The sequence below is a fragment of the Cydia amplana genome, chromosome 25 (genome assembly GCF_948474715.1).
Source record: "Cydia amplana chromosome 25, ilCydAmpl1.1, whole genome shotgun sequence".
NCBI classification, from domain to species: Eukaryota; Metazoa; Arthropoda; class Insecta; order Lepidoptera; family Tortricidae; genus Cydia; species Cydia amplana.
Window position 1 is genome coordinate 6598362 of NC_086093.1, and position 27878 is coordinate 6626239.

Here is a 27878-nt window from a genome sequence, read left to right on the forward strand (position 1 = left end):
ATATTACATTACCATCACTTATCACTTTTATTTGTCAGTTGTAGTCGGCTGTTAACCAAGTAGAGTATGTACCTATACTACTTCCATACTATAGCTGTAAAACTGTGGCCTTTTTCCAGTGATAGAAACATTTCTGTCACGTATATGGGACTCTTTTTATCACTAATATATATAAGTAGTCGCATATATGTGATAGAAATGAAATTTATTTGTTGCTGTGCTGGACCTATCCACTGTTTTAAAGGATAATTAATAAATATGTTAACTAATAAAAAGTTACCTCGTCTACTTGCTACATGTTGAGGGAATCCTCTTAATTGATGGTCTGTCAGTGGAGGTGCGGCAAGATTTAATTTTGGATATGCTCTTTTTTTTAGCTTATTTCCTGTCTTCCCAAAGTCTCTCCGGTCAAAGTGGTCACCACAAACATGACGTAGCTCATGCAACTTCTCTATGGGGACATGAATCAGATCTTCTTTTCCAACCAGTCTAAGCCAAGTTTTACACCTGTAAACCAATAATTTAAGTACTTTAGAAAGGTAGCTAAATATGAAAATGAATTACATCAAAGCTTTTGTAGTAGGTAAGTAATTAAACTTCATATAGGAACAGACTACGGTCTATGATGTCACCCTAGAAAGTCTAAACCAAAGTTCTATGGGCGAGCAGTACGTGCTTGCTCCTCCTATTTGAATCCCTTGCGGCATTACGGAGTGAAGGATTCGAACCGGCTTCTCAGTCGGCCTTCAGCTTACGCGGCTAACAAATCAAAATGTTTAATAAAGTAATTTGATTTATTCCCTAGTTGTATTTAGGAACTTGTTGACTTACCGCAGTTCATCCTTGGGAAATTTGGCAAAGAAGCCTCCTCTGAAAATTTCTCTCACGCCGCATATCTCACAATATCGGCTTTTTCCGACCATTTTCACACACACAACAATCCAATGTAGGATTTCAAATTTTTGCAAAATGGTCGACTGACACTCGTATGTACGCATTAATGTCAAGTTCCGGTTCCGGTCCGGTATGTTGTCGCCTTGCGAACTTTATCGCCACATATTTTTTGTCAATAAGGGAGTTTCCAGAGACTGGATTTGACAACATGACAACATATTTGTAACGTTCCGTTTAACAAGAATACGAAAAGAGGCCCTTTTAAATGTTTTTTTTTATGGAATACATTAATTACTTTATCAATCCGTACATTTTTCTTTATAAATGTATATTAATACGAGAAAATTAAAAATCTTAAAATTTATTTGATCAAATATTAGTTTGCTTGTGTGTGTTTTACTGACCTCTGTCGTCGAGTAGAGTAACTAGACTTAAACCAAGAAAAAAAGCCGTAACACACTACCGCACCGCACCAAGGTCACAGTGCGCCGCACCCACCCATAAGTGACACTCTGCGGACTCTTAAGAAACAAAATAAAGTGAACTTGACAGGACATAACATAAAACATAACAAGTTTATCGTTTAGTATGAAACCTTCCTCCTCATTTTAGGGTTCCGTCCAAGTTCCGTCCGTGAGCTCGAATACTGCAATATTAAGGTAATTTATTACAATGCTGTACAAAAATACACGCGTGTCAAATTATCTTAACAGTTTGGGTAGGAGATGTACTCATATCCCGCATGGAGGGGGCCTGACGGACCACAACAACACCACGCCCGCCAAAGTCAGGTCATATCAGAGCCATTCCACAATGATGATAAGCAGGTTGATCGTATTCGTAACATATCGCAAACAGTACATTACTGTCTACGACAAGTACGATTGATCGTTCTGGTTTACCAACTTCACTGCCAAGATACGGACTCGCTAGGAGTTTGATAAGTAATGATTTATTAATACTGTGAACACACATTAATCTTAATAGCGTGATGCAAAACAATTTGAGTTTTAAATTAGAAAAACGTTTGTTGAAAAAATCAACGATTTGTAATCCAAATACATTATTTTTGCAGAATTTTAATACGCAGACTAAAGTTAAACCGTATTTTTAGTTTTTGTTTAATTTATGAGGTTCATGTGACCACAGCGCCATCTAGCTGCCATAATTTCAAATTAGTTGGTGCTCATGCCTACCGTCCCTAGCGTCTTCATGGAGGGAATCGTGTTTCCTAATAAACCAATTATGTATAAATCAGTATATTACTATTGTTGTCCTACTGATTCCCCAACTTTTGGTCTTGGTCACAGTTTGGCTTATTTTTGCTTTATCACCTGACGGAAAAATGTGGCCACCATTTACCGTTTAGTTGAGAGGACCCATGAAGACGTCTGTTGCCATATCGTCGCCTTGAACCCCGACCAAGATCTCAAGACAGTCAAGACCTAGGACCTAGCATGGCTTTAAGTATCATAAGGGCACGGGAATCTTCGGTCAACTGCGAGCTGATCCAAATACCAATAGGTACCCGCTGTGCGTTCAGATGCAGAATTGCAGATACAGACTAGGGAACTATGATGGGAAGGTTTACGTTAATAATCAAATAAAAAATAAAAATACCTTATATGTTATAAAATTTCATATAATGATGTAAATAAAGTGATATATTTTGTTTATAGCTACTTATATATTAATTTATTGCAAAGTATCTTAGGTCATACTTAAATCTAATTGAGGTCATCTAAAATTTGGTTTTATAATCCACGGGGTCATTCACCCTGACTTTTTGGCACAACGATTATAGTTCACATGGTCAGTCTTGTGCAGTTTCTGAACAAATCTCCGCTCACACATATCACATGAATAGGGCCTCTCGCCGGTGTGTATACGCTCATGTCTTCTTATCCTCTAGTCGCCCATACGTCAAACCTTGCCAAGCAAAATGAAATTTTATTTCGTCAACACAAAGTTCAAATTAGACTGGAACAGGAGACCTTTTTATAGGTCTCTGGGCGGCTAGAGGATAAATCGCCCGCTTTTGTAAATCGCTTATCGCATATTTTACAAGCATAAGGCTTCTCTCCGGTGTGTATTCGAATATGGGCATTCAAATGTGGTTTTTGCGTGAACTGCTTGTGGCAGATTTCGCAGATAAATGGTTTTTCCCCAGTGTGAACTCTTCTATGGGAATCTAAATTATTTCTATGTGTGAATTTCTTTTGGCATATGTTGCAGTCTAACGTCCTGTTTGTGTGGATGCATTCGTGAGTGTTTAAATTGCTTTTATTCGTTAATTGTTTGTCACACCATCTGCAAGGGAACGGTTGTTGTCTAAATTTGTTCCTTTTTGATATGCGAGTTGGCGACCATTGGTTATTTTAGTGTGCACGCGTATGTGCATCGCGAGGCTGAACGCACTGGGGAGTGAGGTGCAGCACACAGGACGCGCATGGCTACCGTTGTGAGTCCCATTACTCGCTGCTAACTTCACTAAAACAAAAATATTAGTTCGTTATTCACTTGTCTGTACTCAAGGTTATCTGAAGGAGTCAATTTGCGGTCGAACTGTATGCTGCTTTTGCGTTCAAGGCAAGGATGGCAGTACTAAGTAAAGATAACTTGGTTGCAGTTATCCACGGGATGGCGACATTGGTAACGCTCAGAAAGAGCTCGCTCATTTTAACAAAATGCGCAACACACGCGTTGTCAATTGAACACATTTTAATTTTAATGTGTAATAGGTAACATGTCTAAACCAAGTCATTTAGTGGCAGCCAGGACGCCAAACAGGCGAGGAGTTTTTCACAGAAAACTTAGTAGGTACCTACTTATGACATTTTAGTCTCTTATTGCGGTTAAGAATACACCTTAAAATCTGTCAGGTTATTCGAACTCACTATGTAGGTACCTATTATGTGATATGCCTACGTAATTCTCTCTGCCAGATACAGTCAATGATGATATACATTGAGGCTGAATAATTAACTAATATGATAATTGTTAGGTATATTATTTCCAAAATGTTACCTATTTTATTTTACTTCAAACACAATCTTGTATTGTTGATGAATAAATATGATATGATGATGATATGATTATAAGTAAAACATCGTCGCTACAAGTCTGGATGGTACTTCACCATGTGGTAGTTGAGGCTCGCTTTCTGCACGAAGGCGGCCCCGCATTCTGTACAAACTTTATTCTTCTCCCCCGTGTGTATCTTCTCGTGCAAAGCACAATTCGTTCTACGAGCAAACTTCTTGCCACAAAATCTACACTCGTACGACTTCTTGCCTTCGTGGCTAACCATATGTCTCTTTAAGTCCCACACATCGAAGAATTTAAAATTACAGATATCGCTTTGAAATGGACAAGTTTTTTATGCCGTATCACTTTGCTCGTAGACGTAAATTTTAACCCACACAGTTCGCAAGCGGGCAAGTCGTTTTCGTGGTAGTCTCTTAAATGCTTTATCATGCCTTTTTTCGTGATCTTTTCTGAGCATAAGGAGCATTGGAAAAGGTTGTGAGCGTATTTTTTATGCCTCTTCAGTTTAGTGATGTTTGTAAACACTATATGTATTGCATGATTCGCATGAGATTATTGACTGTATTAGATCAGGATGTGACTGTTTTACGTGAGCTTCTAATAGCTTTGTGTCTGTTATTATTTCGTGGCATTTTGGACACGTGAGTCTGCGGACGTGGCACTTTGTGTGTTGTGGGGTGGCATAGCGGGTGGCGGACACAAAAATGCCAATTTTCGAAGTTAGTATCTATGGAATGCAAATTGGTGATTAAATTGTGTACGAGTGGACGCTATTGGATGAGATTGGTGCCAATTATTTTCCTGATCAAATCGGTCGATTTGTCCAGCTCGTCTGGATACGGCTTAAATAAATGGTTTCAATTGCGTTCGGATACCATATTATAAATGCTTAAAATTAAACAAAGTTGAAAACAAATAACTTACTATTTTAATAATATTTGTGTATTTAGTTTTTCAAACTAATTAAATTTAGCTTTGTGTAAATTTTACGTATTCAACCGTTATTAATTACATTATTCACAAACAGTAAGCGGAAATGGTTGGAAAGAATGTCTGGTGATATTAAACACGAACTACTACTCTCTGTCAAAGTCAACTGTCAGTCATCAGTCAGGGTCGTTTGGGCAAATGGGCACATCTCGGGCCTTTGGGCTAGCTAGCTACATATTAATAATCTGTGCTTTGGGCACGGTTGTAGTTATTGTAGTTTTGTTTTGTGGTTTAGTTAGGCTATGAGTATGCTCAAAAATAATTATATATAGAAAAAAAGAACTTGGCTCAGCAGCCTCAGAGTACTTTTTTTAAGGTTGTTCCACTGAAGCTATACAGTTATTTTTACTATGTGTTACCCTTGTGTGTATGCTAGATTCAATAATATTTATTATGACTTTCCGGTATTTGGTATATTTTATTAAAGCATATATTTGAATGATTTGAGTTTAAAATAACGAAGAGAATATACTAATGCAATAATGCATCAGTGCTGCGTACTTGGATGTAGAAATGCAGGGCATCATATGTTTCCGAGAGATCAACATTTACGAAAACTATGGGAAGCGGTCATACCCACACGTCATAACGTGTTTGCAGCAAAGAAAACCACAAAAATATGTGCGGCACATTTTAAATCCGAAGATTTCATTCAGGTTGGAAGGTTTTCAGGTAAGCTCTTCGAAATTATGGAATAATTATACAACACTTACCATTCTCATACATACAATTATCTCTTTTAATTATCAATATCTGGGAGACCGAGCTTTGCTCGGAAAACATATAAAAACTCAAAAACCAGCGTTTTCCCAGAGATAAGACCAAGCTAGATCGATTTTTCGCCCCCGAAAACCCCTATATACCAAATTTCATCGAAATCGTTAGAGCCGTTTCCGAGATCGCCGAAATATATATCTAAATAAATAAACAAGAATTGCTCATTTAAAGGTATTAGATTGAAGTGAACATCATCTTTCTCTCGTTGTCCCAGCTTATTGCCAGGGCTCATAGGAGCCTGGCGTCCGCTTGGCAACCAAGATAAATAGCGTAGGCACTAGTTTTTACTAAAGCAACTACCATCTGCCCATCCAACCCAGAGGGGAAACTAGGTTTAATCTGGTTTTCTCACAATGTTTTCCTTCACCGAAAAGCAAGTGGTAAATATCAAATCATATTTCGTACATAAGTTCCGAAAACGAGGTAGCTCTACTCTCGCCACCCCAGCTCCTCCATGAAACCTAGCAGTGTCTTCAGGTTGCAACTGCCTCCTTCAGTGTGTATGGAGTCCCTAGGACCCCTAGGTATTGGTTCCTGTATGTGTATACTAATAGGACCATATATGTGTGCTAAGCAGAACCTTAATTAGTGTTCAGTCTGTGTGTTCAGTACAAAACTTTGTTTACGGAACACTTATGGGATCACTTTGGTCTTGCAAATCGGTTAAATGTGTTTTTCTCAGAGACCGTTTGGCGTAGATAGCTAAAATTTGGAACAGTTATAGCAATTACAACCACTAACATTATTTTGTTATTATTTTCAGGATTAGTGAACACCAGGCGCATTTTGAAGAAGGGAATAGTGCCTTCCGTCTTCCAGTGCACCAAAACGACAAATTTAAAATCTAAGCAAACGCCAGAACGGGCTGGAGCGGGTGAGTCTAAACAAAAATAATTTTTTTTACATACAGTAGAAACGGTTTATAACAATTTCCCTTATTGCTACTCGGGTACAATGACACAGAATAAGTAATAGTATTATCATACAGAACGGACACGCACCGCCCCGCCCCGATTCAGATTACCTCGCCCGGCACAGCGACATGAATGTGTGCGTAAGTCGCTTTACTGAGAACATGTCAGGATTCCGTCAGAAACTCAATGACGCGTGTACAGACGTGCCGCGCACACATATAAACGCAAATCATTTTTGATGTATGGCGTGTCCGCCCTGTGACAATGACGCAATTTTGAGGTCCCATCACATTACAGTATTTACTATTTAAGTTGGTTATAGCCAATACCAGTTATAATGACCACATTTTATATTTAGATTTCTTTTTTGTTTTATACTTATTATGTCCAATAAAACACTATTTAAATGGAAATAACTTTTAATATGCTAGGGAGCACATATTGACACGACTTACATAGGAATATAAGTGAAGTACCTTCAGTTACTTTTTATCATAGAAAGTAAAAGAGTCTACCCACATCTTTACATATATATGACATATCTCCCCCCTAAGTAAGTGTGTATGAATTTGACAAATTACAAAAATAGAAACTGGCCAAAGCAGACAATCAAACTCCACTATAGCAAAACTACATGAATCATTTAACTTGATTAGTTGTCACTCTTCCCTGGTCTATCGTAAGGAGCCTTAGAATGCTGTCTAGCTTTCCTATTGACTTTCCCTACAGATTGACTTGGTTCAATTGGAGGTATGCCCAGCATAGCAGCCCATTGATTAGAGCTAGGTATTTCAATAATTGTGTCGTCCTTATTATCAGCATCACTGGAACTCTCCATCTCTGTATACTTCTCATTATTATCTTCATCTGTTGTACCTTCTCCCCTAATCACCTCTTCTTCAGGCAACACTCTGTCTGTTACAGTTGAGTCCTCTGCTGTAGTTTTAATTAATTGATCAATGTGTCTGTTAACTAATGACCCATCTGTGGCTTCAACTTGGTAACTTGAAGGACCACCTTTACTAACTACAGTTCCTGGTAACCATTTAGCGCCTTTTCCATAATTTCTGTACATAACTTTTTGGCCAATGTTACTTTCTCTTCGTTTCACTTGTGCATTTCGATCGATTTGCTGTTCTACTCTTTTATGAGCTATATTATCGGGGTGAATGACGTCCAGCAAAGTGCGTAGCTTTCTATTCATCAGTAGTTCAGCAGGGCTTTTGTTTGTTGCCGAGCAAGGGGTCGACCTCAAACCTAAAAGCATGTTAGTAATTAACACCTCCCATGGCAAATTATTCATTTTTCTCAACTTATTTTTTACCGTTTGAACCATCCTCTCTGCTAAACCATTTGTGGCAGGATGATAAGGCGCAGTCTTAGCATGTTTTATTTTATTAGCCTGAAGAAATTGCTGCATTTCTATCGATGTAAATGCTGTGCCGTTGTCAGACACTATAGTTTCACATAAACCATGGGTAGCAAACAATCCACGCAAGTGTTTAATGACTGTAGCCGAGCTTGTATTAGGGACCATGAACACTTCAGGCCATCTAGAATAAGAGTCCACCACTATCAGAAAAATCTTTCCTTGAAAAGGGCCCGCAAAATCCACGTGTATTCTAGACCACGGCCTCGTGGGCGTAATCCACTCATGACTGGTCTTAGGTGGCATGTGCCGATGTTCCAGGCATATGGAACAGTTCCCAATAAGCTTTTCAATTTCTTCATTGAGTTGTGGCCACCAAACATAACTCCTTGCCAGAGCTTTTGTTTGTACAATGCCGTTGTGAGTACTATGAAGTACTTGTAGAGTTGCTTTACGCAACGCAGGGGGAATCACCAATTCACCACTCGACAGCCCAATAGTATACAGTCCTCCTGTAGAGATAATTCCGTACGATGCAGCCAATACGGTCGTAACTCATTGTCGGTTATTTTAGCAGGCCAGCCACGGTATATGTGATTCATGACTGCCGCCATCGTAACATCTTTTTTTGTTTCTTTTGCTATCTGATCAGCATCAAAAGGGAAGTCTTGTGGTGTTTCCGCTATCAGTAAAATCTCGCCGAGATCTTGTTCCGGTTGATCAGGCACTGGCTGTGGCCATCTACTTAAACCATCGGCATGTCCGATCTGTGGTCCTGGCTTGTAGATTATTTCGTAGCTGTGTGCGGTCAAAGCAAGAGCTATTCTTGTTAGACGAGGTGATATCATGCCAGGCATTGGTTTCTTCGGATCAAAAATACCAAGCTGCGGCTTATGATCTGTCACAATTGTAAAGGAACGTCCGATTAAATAATTGTGAAATTTTTGAATGCCGAACATTATCGATGCCGCTTCTTTGTCGAGTTGAGAATAACGACGTTCATGAATATGTAGCGTCCGCGAGCTCATGGCTATAGGGCGCTCCTGGCCGTCGTCCATCACGTGCGCGAGCACCGCGCCCACGCCATATTCCGAGCTATCACATGTCAGTAATAAACGTTTATTCAGTTCATAATGAACTAAAGTCATATCAAATGACAGTAAGTGTTTAGCCTTTTCGAATGCCGTTTGTTCGATCTCTGTCCATTTCCACGCTTGAGTTTTGTCGAGCAGCCGATGAAGAGGTTCAAGCATCGTAGCTTTATGTGGAATGAACCTCTCATAGAAGTTATAAAGTCCGAGAAAAGCCTGTAGTTCGTGTACATTTTGCGGTTCTGGAGTGTTTATAATAGCTTCTACTTTACTTGGTGCCGGGTGGATACCTACGGCATCAATAACGTACCCGAGGAATTCAACCTTTTGTCTGGCTAGCTTACACTTGTTGCGGTTGAGCCGAAGGCCAGCTTTACCAATACGATTGAGTACCTCGTCCAGGCGATGCCACATTTCGGAAAGGGTGCGACCAGCTATGATGATGTCGTCGATGAGGACCGCCACCCCCTGAATTCCGGCTAACAATGCTGTCATCAAACGCTGAAAGATACCCGGACTCGCCTTGACTCCAAATGCTAGGCGATGAACCGAGTACAAACCTTTGCAAGTATTCAAAGTAAGTAATTTAGCCGTCGCGTCATCCACGGTCACCTGTGTGTATGCCCGGTTCAAATCTAGTGTTGAGAAATACTTGCCCCCTGCAATGGTAGCGAAAACTTCATTAGCGGTCGGCATCGGATAGGTATCCGATTCTGTAGCTTGATTTACCGTGCTGCGGTAATCCCCGCACAATCGAATGTCACCTGACTTTTTTATAATGGGTACGACTGGAGTTGCCCATTCAGAAAACGACACTGGGCGAAGTACCTCTTCTTGAACCAATCTGTCAATTTCACTTTCGACACGATCTTTAATAGCATATGGTACCGGTCGCGCTTTAATGTATTTAGGCGCAGCGCCTGGTTTCACATGAATGGTCACTGGTTGTCCTCGGTATGTACCTAATCCGTCTTTAAATACCTCACTATGTCTCGCAATAATCGTATCTGTATTATGATCGCTGTCTAAGTTCAATACACTGTCAACGTTCAGTGAGAAGTTAAGCGGCGCAAACCAATCGCGGCCTATAAGGTTAGGACCTTTACCCTTAGCGACAAAAACACTTAAATCACAAGTAATGTCCTTATACTGCACATGAAGAGTCGTCTGCCCGAGCAACTCGAGGGGCGCGCTCGTCCAGGTGTGTAGCGCGATCGGCGGCTGCTTCAGCGGCGGCCGCGCCAGCGCGCGCCACGTGCGCTCGTTCACGAGCGAGTAGGCTGCGCCCGTGTCGACTTGCATGCGCTGCGGCGCGCCGTTCAGCGCCACCTGCACGTCGAACGGCGGTACGCGGCTGTCCGCGCCCACGTTGTAGATACCGCCGATGTACTCATCTTGCTCTTCTTCAGTGTGTGTATAGTTAACGGTCCTGTTGCCACCTTTTTTCTTAGCGAGGCATATCTTTTCCAGATGTCCCTTCTTCTTACAATAACGGCAGATTGCGTTAGCAAAACGACATTCTCCTCCATGGTGATCTCCACATCTGTAGCACAACCTGGTGCTTGTGCCGCCGGGAGTGCGCTTGGAATGTACCGCGTTGACATCCATGGGCTCCGGCGCAGTGGACGCCGCCGCCGGCTCGGTACCGCCGGGCGTCGCGCTCGATGTGGACCCGTCGGAAACGGAACTACCTGTCACGATCATACGAACGTCTTTCTCCGCACTCTCGGACGAAAGTATCGCATCAACCACGTCTTTGTAACTGAGTGTATTCTTTTTTAACAGTTCATATTGCAATTTATGATCATTCATACCGCACACAAGACGGTCGCGTAGCATCCGTTCCAAGTCCTTGAAATTACAAAACGAACCAATTTTCCTCAAGGCCGTAATATATTCAGACGCTTTTTCGCCTTGTTTTTGGTCTCGTTTATAAAACTTATATGACATTGATATTTCATTGGGCTTAGGGCTGTAATGTCCCGTTAGAATAGTTACAATTTCACTGTATGTCACTTCACTTGATTTTTTTGGAGTAATTAATGCTAAACACGTCTCAAACACTTGAGAGCCACACACTGTAAATAAATTGGCCTTTTTTGCATCGTCCGTACTAACACCATTGGCTTCAAAACAATAGTTTAACCTATCCAGGTAATTTTCCCAACAGTCTGTTTTAGGGTTAAACTCATGAAATTTCACTGCTTGTTTTGACATCTTGATAAAAATATATCCACTTTACGTACGTCGCCACTATTATGTCCAATAAAACACTATTTAAATGTGAGAGTCAGAATGGCGGGTGTATGTAAATAAAATTAAACAAAAAGCATACCATATTTTAGTACCTAATTTGTACTATTTGGTACCTCATATAAAAAAATTAGTACCTCACGGTATTTAAAGTTATCAGCAAAAAACGTTACACCCGCCAACCTGACAGTCAGAATGGCGGGTGTATTTTATTACGCTATGATCCCGCGATTATTGATAAATTCTATAAACGCCAAATTTTAGTACCTTTTTAGTACTTTCATATTCAATTATAAATTGAGCCATTTTATTTGTGGTTTCCGAGTTATACTCATTTTACACTTTGCATTGCTATTCAAAAAATTCAGGCGCTTTAATTTTTCACCGTATCGATATCGTTTTTAAGAAAAAACGCTACGCTACAACTATTTTTATTACGCCAGGATTTAGTACCTTTCATGATTAATCTGTTACCCTTTCACGGTTAATCTGTTAGGTTCAATTAACTATGAAAATTACGTCTTACAAATGGCCAGGCGCCATGTCAAAGGATTCTTCCTAAGAAATTCCGCTCTTCATTGTGGCCTCATCTGTAGTGCGAACGATTTTTGTTCAGCTGACCGATTTTAGTCAACTAAAATACTCGCCACTCGACTAATATAGTCCGAACTAGGCTATAGTGATTTTTTTTTTCAAAAAACTGTTTAAGGCATAGTATGTAGGTACATGTAGGTACAGGCATAGGCTATCAGACTTTGGAACGTTCTCCCACTCTCTATCAGATAAGCGCAGACCAAATTCACATTCAAGCGTACCTATGCTGCGCAAGCATTTCCTTAACAAACTTTCTTCTTCGTCAACTTAATGATTCACACTAGTTAGGTATACAGGTTGGCCAAAAAATACGTGCATTTCCGTTGCCAGGGAGGTTTTGGGATTATACTTATTGAGCAACTTTTACTATGGGACCAACCCCGAAATTACGAAAAAATAAGGGTTATTCCCACTAGTTACCACCAAGATGTTACCAGTGGTAACTACTGGGAATTTTTTCCCACTTTTTACCGCTGGTAACTACTGGGAAAAATAATTCCCAATAGTTACTACGAACTCGGTTTGGGAAAAAAAACATTTAACGAGGAATATCTGCGTAGAATGTGTAGGTACTTACTTACATTAAATGTTGGCTAACATTCACAAATTCGACGAACAGATTTAAATCATTTTCATTCAGGAGCAGAAAAATCGGTAGGCGTGTAGGTAATAGGTATATGTGACGCATGATATTATTACTTACCTATAGGGATTGCAATCCGATCTGGTTTTGAATCCGGCCGGATCCGGTCGGATTTTGGCCTCAATCCGGCGGAACCGGCCGGATTGGTATTGCAGATAAAAAAATCATCAAGTCACGTATTTTATTATGGTTTTTAGCGTTATATGCGAAGTTAGGGATATTTTTTAGTACACAGTACTTACGGTGCACGGGAATCTAAACACTACGACACATATTTCGAGCGAGAAAATAGAACGGCAACGTCGCACCCGGCGCATATATCACGCGCGTCGAGCGACGTTCGAATATTGGCGAGAATTATTAAATTATAGCAGTGTTTTAAGCTGTTATTTTATATTTTAGCGCTTTGATTCATTTTACCGGATCCGGTAGCTTGAAAAATGTGCCGGATTCGGCCGGATTATCGGATCCGCCGGACCGGATTGCAATCCTTACTCACCTATTTATATGCAAAGGGTTAGCTTTATTTACTTAGGTATATTTCATGTTTTGAATATTGGAAATTTGATTATTTATTTCTACAATAAGTAGGTACCCGTACATAGCACAATACACCGGCATCTTGAACGTTCCGTCATCGCGTCGCTAACCAAACTGAGAGTACGCCAGAAGTCCGCCAGATTCATGTCGCGAGGCGAGTTAATGAGAGTCGGGGCGGGGCGGTGCGTGGCCGTTCTGTATGATAATACTACCTATTACTTATTCTGTGCCACTGGGAAAAGGTGGGAAAAAAATTCCCAGTAGTTACCACTGTTATTTTCTGCCTCTGACATTTGCTCACAATAGGGGAATGTGAAAAAAAAAATCATTCACTGCAAGTGAGTTTAATTGTTCAAAGTATTTAATTAAATTATTTTTGTTCACATTACCCCTTTTCCCCATAATAATAAGCAGTGTTGTCTTTGAATGAATATTACTGTCACTTAAAATTTGTTTTAAGATATTTTCAAAGCTACAGCCTAGCAAAAAAGAGTAGAAATTAAAAAGTGGCAACACTGTAGTGTCGTCCCTTTCAAATCAATATATATAAGAGAACGGGATGACACTACAGTGTTGCCACTTTTTAATTTCTACTCTTTTTTGCCAGGCTGTACTATGAGGCAGACAATTGCTGATTGTACTAAGTCCCTTTAGGTAAAAGTTTAAAAATTAGCCCATATTGCTTCCAATTTCATCACAATAAGATAAGATAAGATAAAAGATAGTTTATTCAAGTAGGCATAATTACAATGCGCTTATGAACGTCAAATAAAGCTAGGTAGACCGGCTCCAACCCTACACCTCTGCCCCGAGAAGATTTAAATACATAATACACAATACATAATAACATTAGGTTTAGGTGTGCTCTGTTGTGTAGTGTGGAAGGAGCTGTATCATTTATTTACTGTTGTGGTAAACCGTCATACAGGCTTGGGTCGAGTACACTGGTCAACACTTGCGTACAAGCACATGACTGGGCATTGGTCAGGGACTCAAACCGCTCTGAATTAAGCTTAATCTGGGAGATCCATGGCCAAAGAATATTCATTAATCACCTTTTTTGAACTCTCATTTATTGTTTCTAGGGATTATATTGATTCCCCTAAACTCTGATATTTTAATTTAAAAGTCTTCATATTGTAATTGACTATTTTCTAACTGAGCAGAATACAAATATAAGTTATCCACTAAATTTAAGTTAATTTTATAAAATCTGATTTTCAACTATTTATTTATTTTTGACAATTTTTGGTTTTTTGTACGAGTCTATTTAATTAAATGAAAATGAAAATATTTATTAGGGTAACAAACAAATTACAGTTACAAGATATGGCTGGAATTTCCTAGTAGATGAGCATACATCTGTATCAGTCAATTTAATATATTTCATTAGTTTGTTTCTGCTGCAATTTACTAACCTTGGTGTGGTGGCATCATTGACTAAGGCCCACTTGCACCATTCCACTAACCCGGGGTTAACCGGTTAAAACTAGAGTTACCATGGTTGCCAGTACAATTTGACACTAGGTTAACGGTTTAACCGCTTAACCACGGGTTAGTGGGAAGGTGCAAGTGGGCCTAAGTCTTTAGTGGCCACAGGGTTTTTAATTGGTGCGGCAACCAACTAAGAGTCTGGCCGGACCAGTTCTTTGAACAAGGTCTGAGTGTGTGCCGCTGCTGCATTGTTTTGGGCCTCCTGTAGCTCATAGATTTGTTCGTGGGCGTCGTGCAGTGCTCTCTCCAATGAGTTGATGTCCTTCAGGGCCTGCTCATATGCAGCACTACACTCAGTGAACCTGTCTCCTGAAGCCGGGCCCACTCTGAATTTACATTATTGTAATCAGCTTCAAATGAATTCGGTTCCTTTTTCAGCTTATCATTGCTATTATTTACTAATATTTTAGTTCCTTCTCACTGTCTTCTCTTTCACTGAGCAATCGAGCACAAGACTCCTTGGATATTTTCAACTCCAGCAAGGTAAGCTGGAGTTTATCAGTCTCCTGCTGGCGAGCCGCTGCGGCTGCTCTGCGGGTTAGCATTGTAGATGGTTTGTAAATTATATTAAACCCAAAAATAAACAAGGAATCCCCTACTCTTACTTACTTACATGAAATAGTGACGATTGACTATGTCTACACTGTATTCTAACCCTGTACAATGATTAACGCTTTAATATAAACACACTTGGTAATTACTAGTTATAAAAAAAACCAGAAAGGATTCCAAGGCGAACACAGGGGTCAAATGTATAACCTGTAACGGCTACAAATTTGAGATATTACAAGTCACTTGTAAACGTCACTAAAGCAGTTCACTTATTATGTATACATAAAGCTCAATGTTAAAACTATTTAATTCACGCTTACGATGCTTACCATTACCTGAAAAAACATTAAAATTAAAATATACAAGGGACCTAGCAAAATCAGCTGCTTATCTTTTTTTTTTATTGTATGGTCGCTTATCGTTTGACAGCTAGGGTTGCCATCCTTGCATTCATGCCTTCATGTATTGTACAATAAAATTATAGTTTGTCAAAGGACTGTCTCATTTCAAACATAGACAGAGAGAATCATACTATCTTTGTCTTACACTAAGTACTAGCAACCAAAAGAAAAGGATGAATATAGTTTTTATAACATTGCAGTAATACTCCCTATACAGCCGTGAGTAAATGTGCGACCATAAGCCCCCATTCGCACGGCAGCTTTTTCAACGCGCGTTAAAAAAGAGCTTGAATCTGTCAGCACTCTAAATTCGATTGAATGACCAAGGCTTAAAGTCGAAAATCCAACAACGCTTGATAAAAAGCGCCACCGCTGTCGTGTGAATAAATACACATGTATCCATTTGTGTCATTCAAACGCTTTTTTAACGCGCGTTGAAAAAGCTGCCGTGCGAATGGGGGCTAGTGCCCCATCACACGAACGCTTTTTCAACGCGCGTTAAAAAAGCGTTGAATCTGTCTGCACGCTAAATTCAATTTAATGACCAAGGCTTAAAGTCGAAAATCGAACACCGCTTGTAAAAAGCGTCAACGCCATCGTGTGAATAAATACAGTCAGCAGCAGAAGTTGCTAAGCGGGCCAGGTGTTCAAAATGATCTTGACGCGACTTTATTAGAGAATAAGAGCGTGTCAAAATAATTCAGAACACATCACCCGCTTGGCATCTTCTGCTGCTGACTGTACACATGTATCCATTTGTGTCATTCGAACGCTTTTTTAACGCGCGTTGGAAAAGCGCTCGTGCGTATGAGGCCTAAAGTGATTAACTTGCGAACTTGGAGCGTCGCACCCATAAGTGAGAGCAAGAAAGAGATATCTGTTTCTCGCTCTCACTTATGGGTGCAACGCACCAAGGTCGCGGTACGGTGCGATAGTGTGTTACCACTGTAAAATACAAATAGGAACAGTATTAGGGTATGCGCGCACGGACAACTTAGTCGCCAGGCGACTTATTTGTCTCTTACGACAAATTAATCGCCTCCTCGCCGTGATGCGCGCACGAGAGCGACAGCAACAATACTTTTTTCTACGCAGTCATCAACATGGATTGCGAAGAGACGGCTGTGGTCGTTGCACTCGTATTAAAAAAACCGATGAAAACGTCGAAAAATCAATATTGGGTGCATCCATTATGACTATGTTGTTTAAGTTAAATAAAGGATTCTACTTAATAAATAATTATTACAAAATATATAGAGGTCTCCATTCCACTTCTTTAATTAGCCTACTATTATCGATTATCATCTTCTACGACCGGCATTTTACTTCGTATTGAATGCGGGCGCGTATCCGTACACGTACACATACAAGCTCTCGCCGCGGCGGTCGAGTGGAATCTGAGGGCCTACCGCGAACCACGTTCGACGTGTTGCCTCTCTGTCGCACTTATAAATTCGTACGTAAGTATGACAGGGAGGTAACATGTCGAACGTGGTTCGCGGTAGGCCCTCTGGCCGGCCGGCGACTTATTTGTCGCCCGTGCGCGCACTAGCATTTAAACCAATAGGGAAGGCGACAGTTGCGTCGCGGGCTTGTCTCCGAACCCGCGGACAAAAAAGTCGCCCGCGAGTCGCGTCGCTACGTGTGCGCACTTCCATACTAACCCATAGACTTGACGTGAGAGACAAAATAGTCGCGGCGACAAAAGTTGCCCGTGCGCGCATACCCTTAAACCGGCTTTAAATTGCGTCTAATATCTACAATGAAAAAAAAAATTACAAGTTTTAATTTTAAATATTGTTTACGTCTTAAGGCCCCAGTACACAATGGACCATTGCCGGCCACTCCAAGGGACGTAGCCATGCGGTAGAATGAGATAGCAATATCACTTGCTCCCTCTAACGCATAAATGCGTCCCTTGGAGTGGCCGGCGATGGCCCATTGTGTACAGGGGCCTTACCAGACTATCGCACCGTACCGTGGCCTTGGAGCGTCGCACCCATAAGTGAGAGCGAGAAACATATATCTCGCTCGCGCGGAAAGTCGCGGTGAAGGTCGCGGTGCGGTGCGATAGTCTGTTAGCTACTTTATAACCGTTTACATTCTCGTGCGCACCGCGAGCCGAGCCACGAGCCGCGAATGTAAATTAGCTATTACATTTCATCGTTGTTCAATGTACATCGCTGTTTTTTGTTCGTTTCCTAGGGATACCATACTTTAGTTTGCTTTACATTGCTACTGACATATCCAGCTTGTCAGACTATAAACGTTTAAAATTTTATCTATATACATATATATATATCTTTATCTATCTGTATACTTGGTCAACCAGATCTTGACAGTAGAAAAAGGCGGAAAATTTGAAAAATGTAGGCGCGAAGGGATTTCGTCCCATAGAAAATTTGAATTTCGCGCCTTTTTTTACTGACGAGATTTGGTTGACCAGCTATAATTGAACCTTTTATCAATTCCAACTTTTTTAAATACGTGGCAAAAATCCGTGATGCCGCGCGCTGAACACAGAGCGAGAGATTTAAAAAAAGGAAGGTTCTTGGAGGGAAACATTAAACAGATAAAAACTTGTTATAGGTTTTGTAAAATTATTTAGCGATCAAATTATTCATTTTAAATCTCTATTCATCCAAAAGTTAGATTGTTACTTATTTTATCGTTTCAAGTGCAAAATGGAAAGATTGAAAGAACGGCCTAAAGTTTTTATAAAACATAAACTCGCGTATTGTATGAAAGTTTGTAGTGTCATATAACATAAGAATTATGAAACGTGGAAGAAAAAATGTTGTAGACATAGCAGAGCAGAAAATCGTCTTGGAGAAATATCAGCAATACTTTCAATCGCGAAATAATTTGCCTTCGCCCAATGATAATATATTTACAGAAATTTGCAATGAACTAGAACAAAAAATCTCCACGAAAGCTTTGTTTTTGTCAGTAAAAAGAAACTTTGATTATTTTTTTCCGACGCACAGCGAACAACAAAGTATTTGTGAACAAATTTCGTCAGATGAAAGTGATACAATGGGTAAATCCACGGTGACTCACGTTACTTTGTAGTCACTATTCCTAACAATCTTGTCGTATATTTGAGATCAAGAGCTTTCTACGTCAAAAACTTGATAATAATATCACAGAGTACATTACTGCGAATCATTTATCGAAGTACTTTTTCTCCATCAAATTATAAAAATTGGAGAAAAGTGGAAAATAACTCCATGACTCACGTTACAAGAAATGGACACGGAGTTTTACGCCTTTTGTGTTTATTGATTTCCCTTTGATTATTGAATGAATTAGTTTTAACAAAATAACAAAACAATGACATAAATATGCAAGCTTCTTTAATAGTTAACCAAATAAAATCAAAGATACACCCTTATTTAAATAAAATATAAAACCTTACGAACTCACGTTACAGCGATTTCGTGAATCACGTTACTTGCGACTACCTAGAATATTTTGATATTTTTTATCATTTCTAGCAAACAAATAGCATATTTTTTACTTATTATTATTAGAATTAGAACTTTTCTGATACGTTATTTAGCTCTACCCAAAGCTTGGCGATTAATTAACATCGAAGATGAGGATGCAATTGAACTATCTAAGGCTCTTGCTTATTCAGCTTTTTTCTTTGATCTATATGTTTTTCAACTCTTTTTCTGGTTTTTTCTCTTTCATCCTTTATAAATTGGTTTTTCTTTTTTTGAGTCATGTTATCTAGCAACTTCTTCTTTTGCCTGATTTTTTGGCGGCAAGCCTATGTTTTTTCTTATACTCTTCGTACTTTCCGTCGTCTTTCAGCTTCTGTCTTCTTCTTTTTGCCCTTTCTGCCGCTGATAGAGGCATTGTAGCTACAAAATACATTCAAATATTTAGTTACTCGCTTTACAGTTGCAACAACGCGATTCACTGTGACTCACGTTACAAGTATCTCAAGTCATGTATTTCTATAAAATAACACTTATGCGGAGAAATAAACCGCGAGAATGACACCATCTAAGCCCAATCATACACATAGTTCAATATAAGTTCGTTTGTCCAAAACTTCAGTACAGTAAATGAAAAATATTGTTTTTTACGTTACTCACGTTACTCAACGACATGCAATTTTCATTCACCTCTTACATATTTTTCTTTCAACTTATGATAATTGTAATCAAAGTAACGCGTGAATAATTTAATAGACAACAGATAAATAAAGGTTACTTACCTCTTCTTTGCGTAAAAATCAATTAAAGTCGTAATATTTATAATCACTTATTTTACGTTCGTAGTTGATTCCGCAAGCAGCACTTACAATGTCGGAAATTATGACAACCGTTGACTTATTATTGACTTAAGGTTATAAAATTTGTTCTGCTACCCTCATTTGATTATTCTACATTCAAACACATTCTAAATTCAATAGTTTATTTTTTCGTTGTCATGTCCGAGTTACGCGGAAAGACCCAATTAGTGACACTGATAAGTCATTTCAAGAAAATGAATTGACTGAAAATAATGACGAGTCTCAATGTATTTCCTTTTCATTAGATATATATCAATGGAAAAAAATTCAACCAATAAGAAAGTGTTCCGTTAGAAATAATATTGATTCTGGGTGCCATGTTCTACAACAAAAGTATGTATTACCCAAATATGAATGGTCTGATTTATTACGGGAGAAAATTTGGACCTCGTGTAAATTCCCTTGCAGTTGGAGATTTAAAACACATTTTATAAAATATGACGATCGAATAACATGCTTGGGCCAATGCAAGCAATGCCAAGCGGTGATTAAAATATGCATTGAATGGCCTACTGATAATATAGCGTCTTGCACTGGCATAATAACCGGATTTGATAAAAAGTTCCATCATGATGTACAGAAGAAAATTAAAATGTCAGTAATAACGCGTAAAGATTTGTTAAAAGACTTACAGGACGAAGCTCCGATAATAGTGCATAAAAAAATGGTTAATGCGGCATTGGAATCTGGTGATGCTGAGCCTCCACATTTGCCTTCACATGGTTGCTTGCGACAAATTAAACATGAATATAAAGTAAGTCAACATTACCATTCTGATCCCATTCTCGCACTATTAGTTATGGCAAAACACGTGAAACCCTATGATGACTTTATAAAGCAAATAACTTTACATCCAAATTTTTACGTACACTACTGGTCATTGGCTCAAGACACTTTCTATGCCACGCACGCTCTTTCTAACAGAGTTATAATGAGTATCGACGCTACCGGAAGCCTGATAAAAGAATCTGACATAATCGAGAGAAATAACATCTTCCTATATGAAGCAATTATGTACAGCGATAAAAATGGACGGAGTGTCCCCATTACTCAAATGCTATCCAGTAGCCACACAATGGATACCATATGTTTGTGGCTCAAATCTTGGAGGGGCAATAAAATTCCTAACGAAGTAATTTTGGATGATTCATCCGCTTTAATCGGAGCTACAATAAAGACATTTACTGACTGCAATTCTACCAATGATTACCTAATAAAATCATTTGAGAAATTAGAAAGCAACGAGAGAACACCAGACGAATGCTTTGTTCGTCTTGACACAAGCCACTTTGTTAAAATCGTCAACAATCTCTCTTGTTTAAATAATGTGGACTCGAGGACAAAATACTTTTACACAAAATGTATTTTGTATATAAAAAATCTGGATGATTACAACGAGGTAAAGAAAATTATTACAGATATAATAATCGTATCTCTCAACAAGTACGACGACAGTTCGCGCGTACAAGACGCTAAATTAAGACTAAAACAATTAGGACAGTCAGTAATTATTGACGAAGACAAGGACAAAGAAGTGCTTAAACGTGACATTGAAGAGCATACCAATTCGGAAATATTACATTCTAAAGACAATAACACCTCTGCTGTGACACTATGGTTTAACGGCACCGTAGATCGCGAAAGTCTTATAGTCACTTTAAGTCAGGACGACGAAAATGTTTTGGGAAATGAAAATTTATTTTACATGCCGTCATTCATACCAACACTAAAGCGATTAGTTCGGCAACTTCCGTTATGGAGTAATATTATGATACATACTTACCAATCTGAAAATTTTACACCATCTTCGTCGAATGTGGAGAGCTATTTTAAAACACTCAAACGATATTTATGCCACATTGCCATTAAATCAAACAGACTGAGATTAGACGATTTCATTGCAAAACATATAGATTTTATAGAGGGAGAAGTGAAAGAAGGAATAAGTAACAATAATAGACTAGTCATCACCTCTAAACCTAAAAGGAGACCAAAAGTACCAAAAGCAGAAACGAAGACCTCGACGGAGAAAGAAATGGAAAAAATGTTCAAAGACGACTCAATTTTTTCGAAGCATCCATCATGTGTCGAAAATTGGAAAGGAAAAGGTAAGACGAATTTTTTTCGTCTATTTTTAAAGTTATAGGTCCTCTCTTCCAGTATACCGGCGGCCTACAATTCTTATTACTTTGTTAGGGTTCCGTACCCAAAGGGTAAAAACGGGACCCTATTACTAAGACTCCGCTGTCCGTCTGTCTGTCTGTCCATTTGTCTGTCCGTCTGTCTATCTGTCACCAGGCTATATCTCATGAACCGCGATAGCTAGACAGTTGAAATTTTCACAGATGATGTATTTCTTAAATGATTTTACAGTACATATGTGGTTACTTTTCCGTACTAGTGCGTAAAATAGCACTTTTCGTGCGTGTGTCGAAACTTTAAAGTGCCATATGTACTGTAAAACGTTGTTCGATACACGTGCGAATAGGTAATTCGCAACTCGTGTCGATTTAAAACACTCCCTTCGGTCGTGTTTTAATTTATCGCCACTCGTTTCGAATTTACTCTTTTTCGCACTTGTATCGAAAATAACTATTCCTACTTCTTTTTCTATTATTTTAGGTAAGACGATTAAAAAAGGAACCAAACGAAGAATAACGCAGAAGACACAGGTTCCCTTATTACTGAATGGAACACTGGCTGCTGGAGCTGCTAAAAATATTCATGTATCGAATACATGTGCTTTCGACTCAGTTTCGCAAGTAATAGCGGCTGCTTGTGTCGAAGGGTTTGATGTAAGACGCAGAGTGACAACCAGCGAAGACCAATACTGTCAATTCATAAAAGCAATGATTAATGCGAAAACGAGAAGGGCGGACTTATATAAAAGAAGAACCGAAATCCTCCAGCGACATTTTTCTGCACAAAGCGTCGGTGTTGACACCTACGTTAGTTGCGAATGCAATGTAAACTTTATTTTTGAAAGAATATTGTTTGATGAAATTTATAGTGCTACAGTACGAGAATCTTGCACAAATACGGCTTGCGCAGTCAATAATATAAGGAGAAATATTGCATTTCTACCATTAAATTGTGATATGCCGATTTCTTCATTAAACCAGTCAGCAGAGTCGATGTTAGTTGAAGACAATAACATAGTCCAATGTAGACGTAATGACTGTAAAGGTGTAAGAACTTTTATGTACCAATTGTGCGACACTATAGCCTTTGAATTCAACCAAACGGATATTATATCACTTGATGACGTACCAACTGACATAAATTTAAACAGTATAAAATACGACGTGTTAGGACTTGTGGAATTTTTACCTTCTAGTGGTGACATCACTAACATAAATGCAATTGGACACTACAGGGCACACTGTCGTGTAAACGCTAGGTGGAAGTGTTACGACGACCTCAAATTTAACATTAGTAAGAGCCCTAAGCGTTTGATGGCGAACTGTGTTCTCTATGGAAGAAAATCTATCTGATTTTAAAATAACTGAAACCGCAAGAGACATTTATTTTATTTAGTGTACCTGTCTACCTACGTACCTACGTCATGCTCTCAGGCAACCACATTGCGTTTTGTCATTTTTAATCACAGAACTAGATGACAAAGAACGACTGTCACTACTTCAAACGAGCGAGCCGCACTTTTGAAGTAGTGACAGTCGTTCTTTGTCATCTAGTTCTGTGATTATAAAAAGACAAAACGCGATGTGGGGTTGCCTGAGAGCATGACGTACCTAGTTAGACATTACACTAAATAAATAAATAAAATAAACGTCTTTGCGCACCAAAAATTAAATGCAAGTGTGTGCGTAAATTGTCTATGTGAAATCTCTAGTTATGTCATGTTACAACATGATATCTGGGAGACCGCGCTTTGCTCGGAAAACATATAAAAATTCAAAAATGTGCGTTAGCTGTTAGCTAGATCGATTTTTGGCCCCGGAAAACCCCCGTTTCAGAGATCCCTGAAATATATATGTAAATAAATAAATAAACGAGAATTGCCCGTTTAAATGTATTATTAAGTATAGATATTAGATTAATAACCTATCGGTGTTTTGACTGTTTTATATCGACTAAGTACTTTTTCAAATGTCGTTATTTTATCTAAATAAAAACGTGCAAGCCGTGTTTGTGCAAGATTTTCGTAATGTACCATTATAAATTTCATTACTGAACCCTATTAGCGCCTTTTGTGTCTTTAATTTTCCTTTAGAGCGGATGGAAATAAGTAAATAACGAAACTTAAAACCGAAATCTGGATCAAAATGGATAGAAATATATTTCTTAATTATGCTCTGATAGAATGTTGTTCTAAAAGGTGTTGATGATACGTTTCTGCACTACGTAGAGCATGTTACGTTACGTTGCAAATAAGACTATGTTAAAATTTTAACGATAAGCAATTGAAATTTGAGTTTAAATGGATTTGTTATACAATTTCCATTCTGATATTTGACTCCCCATTCCATAAATAACGATACTTTTGCCTAAATTGTGAGGTAATAGTAATAAGTACCCTCAAGATTTAATATATAATTTTATACTTAGTCATGTTTTAATAAAACACGTATTTTACTTTCCTCGTACCGTAAAATGGGGTGAGTAGGTTCAAAACTGAAATTCAAACCTCGATAACATTTTATTTTTACATATGAAAACTGAATGGTGTATATAATAAGTGTTCCGGACGTTTGTATTTTAGTTTTTATTTTATTTTGGGTAGTTCCATTTCATAACTTTGACGATAAAGAGGAAAACCCACCTCACCCCGTAGTGCCTCCTATTTGGGGTGAGAGGGGTTTTCATACAAAGGTGATTTTGGAAGATTGTTGGATCGATTTTTTTTTATTATGCGTATTACTATAGCTCCATTTTAAATTGGAATACATTATTTTTGTAGCAGTAGCCTTAAAATCCCTTCTCACCCCCCTCTCAAACCTTCTCTCCCCATTCATAACCCACCTCTCCCCGCGAAACCTACTCACCCCGTTTTACGATATTCGAAATGAAAAGTAGAGTGTTTAACTCGAGTGAAAGGCATCATATCAGCCTCGGACTATTGGCGCTCTCACTGCGTTCGAGCACCAAACTACCTCGGCAGAGATGAGTGCCTTTCATCCCTTGGTTAACAATCTACTAGTAACACACCTTTGTTTTTATCATGAAATGGTGTTAAAAAAATACCGCTAAACATGTGCATCCTTAAAAAAGTTCAACAATAATTGTTATTTTAAGTCTAGTGTGAAAATTATAATTTCTTGTAAAGATTAATAGAGTCTGTGCGGAAAGAGAAGAGTCGTGAAATGTATGGGCTGCCTTGAAAATGAAAATGAAAAAATTATTTATATATATGCCTTACATTCCACGACTCTTCTGCACAGACTCTATCTACTGGTCATATGATCAATATGATTATCATAATCCTGACTTACCATAATCATAATTGCATATAAAAGTGCCAAAACGCCGAGCATGACGTGCATGCCTATTTCTGTAAATTTAATTAATGTATATACTTAGTGAACAAAAGCCACATTTTTAAGTGATTGTTAAAAATAAATAATTACAGCATTCGTTTATTTAATTTGATTTCAAATTGTTTAAGTATTTTCCTCGCGTTGGTGTGGAAAGATTGTGTTTCATTTGGTAGCAAAGTTTTTTTAAGCCTCATGCGTTGTAGTTGAAACCCTCGCAACTTTCAAGATTCCTGTACTTTAGAACCACGCGCTACGCTCATGGTTCTATTTTTGAAACTTTCACTTACTCGTGTATCAATATTAGCACGAGGATATTAAACAACAACTTTGCCCCTTGTAAAACAATTGCACATTAATGTGCCCAATAATAGGGCAGACATTAACGAAATAGAAATTGCTCAGGACGGATAGTTAGTGTATTATTATAAATACATATTATTATTTTTGTATCTCCTTGGATATCACGGGCCTATAATCCCGGTTTTCTGATAGGCTTGCGTGGGGACACAGATCCAACACGTAGAGGCCCCTTGGAGAGCTTTTATGTCAAGTAGAACGCCTGCTGGAACCCGTTCACAGGTGCAACAATAGACACCCATGAACCGGTATCAGCAGGCATTGGGACTATTGTAGAAAAAGAGAACAGTATACCGATCTATGGATTGAAGTTTTGGGTGGACTATAAGACTGGGTTATTACAAAGACGTACGGACACCTGCCATAACAATGTGTTCACAAGTTATCGAGGCAGGTGGTGACTTGCCGCGCACTAGATGGGCCTATTATTTTTATTATTATAAGCCTATACAGTGTCCCACTGCTGGGCAAAGGCCTCCCCCCTCGATCTCCACTCTTCTTATTTGATTAATCACCATGTACTTAAGAGTAGGTATTATGTACACAATTACATGCACAACGAAGAGCGGAATTTCTTCTTAGGAAGAATCCTTTGACATGGCGCCTGGCCATTTGTAAGACGTAATTTTCATAGTTAATTGAACCTAACAGATTAACCGTGAAAGGGTAACAGATTAATCATGAAAGGTACTAAATCCTGGCGTAATAAAAATAGTTGTAGCGTAGCGTTTTTTCTTAAAAACGATATCGATACGGTGAAAAATTAAAGCGCCTGAATTTTTTGAATAGCAATGCAAAGTGTAAAATGAGTATAACTCGGAAACCACAAATAAAATGGCTCAATTTATAATTGAATATGAAAGTACTAAAAAGGTACTAAAATTTGGCGTTTATAGAATTTATCAATAATCGCGGGATCATAGCGTAATAAAATACACCCGCCATTCTGACTGTCAGGTTGGCGGGTGTAACGTTTTTTGCTGATAACTTTAAATACCGTGAGGTACTAATTTTTTTATATGAGGTACCAAATAGTACAAATTAGGTACTAAAATATGGTATGCTTTTTGTTTATTTTTGTTTACATACACCCGCCATCCTGACTCTCACATTTAAATGGAAATAACTTTTAATATGCTAGGGAGCACATATTGACACGACTTACATAGGAATATAAGTGAAGTACCTTCAGTTACTTTTTATCATAGAAAGTAAAAGAGTCTACCCACATCTTTACATATATATGACAATACTGTGCCATTTTATTTAAAGTTGTCCCCTACACTTAAAAAAAAAAATGGGATTTTTTATGTTATTTCTACTCAGAATCATGAGCTCTTTTGATCCTAATAGGAGAAAAAAAGTCTCCCAAAATTTCCATAAATTTTTCGACCGTTTCCGTGACCGCCATACTAAGTCCATGAAAAATGGTAACGGAATGGAAAAAAACCTTGGGACACTTCGTTTCTCCTATTAGGATAGAAAGAGCTCCTGATTCTGAGTAGTAATAACATAGAAATTAACAAATTTAAAAAAAAAAGTGTAGGGGACAACTTTAAATAAAATGGCCCACTTGTGTATGTTATAGTTTATCACGAATAAATGCGATGATTCTGATTCTGGATTTGTATAATAATTCGTATTATTGATGTTTTATTCACTTTTCTTTCTTGCAGGTATGGTTACATTGGAACTGGAAGTATTGAATAAGGAAGTACCCGTGACAGAGGTGCCCCCGTGTCAAGACTTAGTCAGTGACCATGCTGCCAGCCTGTACGACGTCCATGTGGCCAAAGATGAGGATGGTTAGTATTATAGTTTGTCAAAGGACTGTCTCATTTCAAACATAGACAGAGAGAATCATACTATCTTTGTCTTAGACTAGTACTAGCACCCAAAAGAAAAGGATGAGTATAGTTTTCCTGGTTCTTACTGACTGACAAATTGGTTTGACCAACTATAGAAACTATCAGTGGTATAACAAAAGAAAAGGTATTTTTAGTATACCAGAAGGAAAGTGGACCACAAATTAAAATGTTATAATCAAGTCTCAATTTAATGAATAAAAAAAAACTATTAGCTTTTTTTTAATTTTTATTTTATTTGATTTGATTTAGTCTAGTTGTACAATCATTAGATATATCGGACCAGCCGAGG

At 38.5% G+C, this 27878-nt stretch overlaps 1 protein-coding gene across 1 annotated transcript; it reads left to right on the plus strand.

Annotated features, from left to right (window-relative positions):
* The first annotated feature begins 5409 nt into the window (after positions 1 to 5409).
* Positions 5410 to 27531, plus strand: LOC134659808 (uncharacterized). The gene is made up of 3 exons (XM_063515512.1): positions 5410 to 5604; positions 6473 to 6583; positions 27398 to 27531. The coding sequence occupies exons 1-3, from the start codon at positions 5415 to 5417 to the stop codon at positions 27529 to 27531; spliced, it is 435 nt and encodes a 144-aa protein (XP_063371582.1). The 5' UTR covers positions 5410 to 5414.
* Positions 27532 to 27878: the final 347 nt, after the last annotated feature.

What these genes read in the sequence shown, in the direction of transcription:
- LOC134659808 (XM_063515512.1), top strand. Translation starts at nt 5,415, where the DNA reads ATGCATCAGTGCTGCGTACTTGGATGTAGAAATGCAGGGCATCATATG. An exon ending in TCAGGTTGGAAGGTTTTCAG is followed by an intron (nt 5,605 to 6,472) that starts GTAAGCTCTTCG and finishes TATTATTTTCAG; the next exon opens with GATTAGTGAACACCAGGCGC. An exon ending in GCCAGAACGGGCTGGAGCGG is followed by an intron (nt 6,584 to 27,397) that starts GTGAGTCTAAAC and finishes TCTTTCTTGCAG; the next exon opens with GTATGGTTACATTGGAACTG.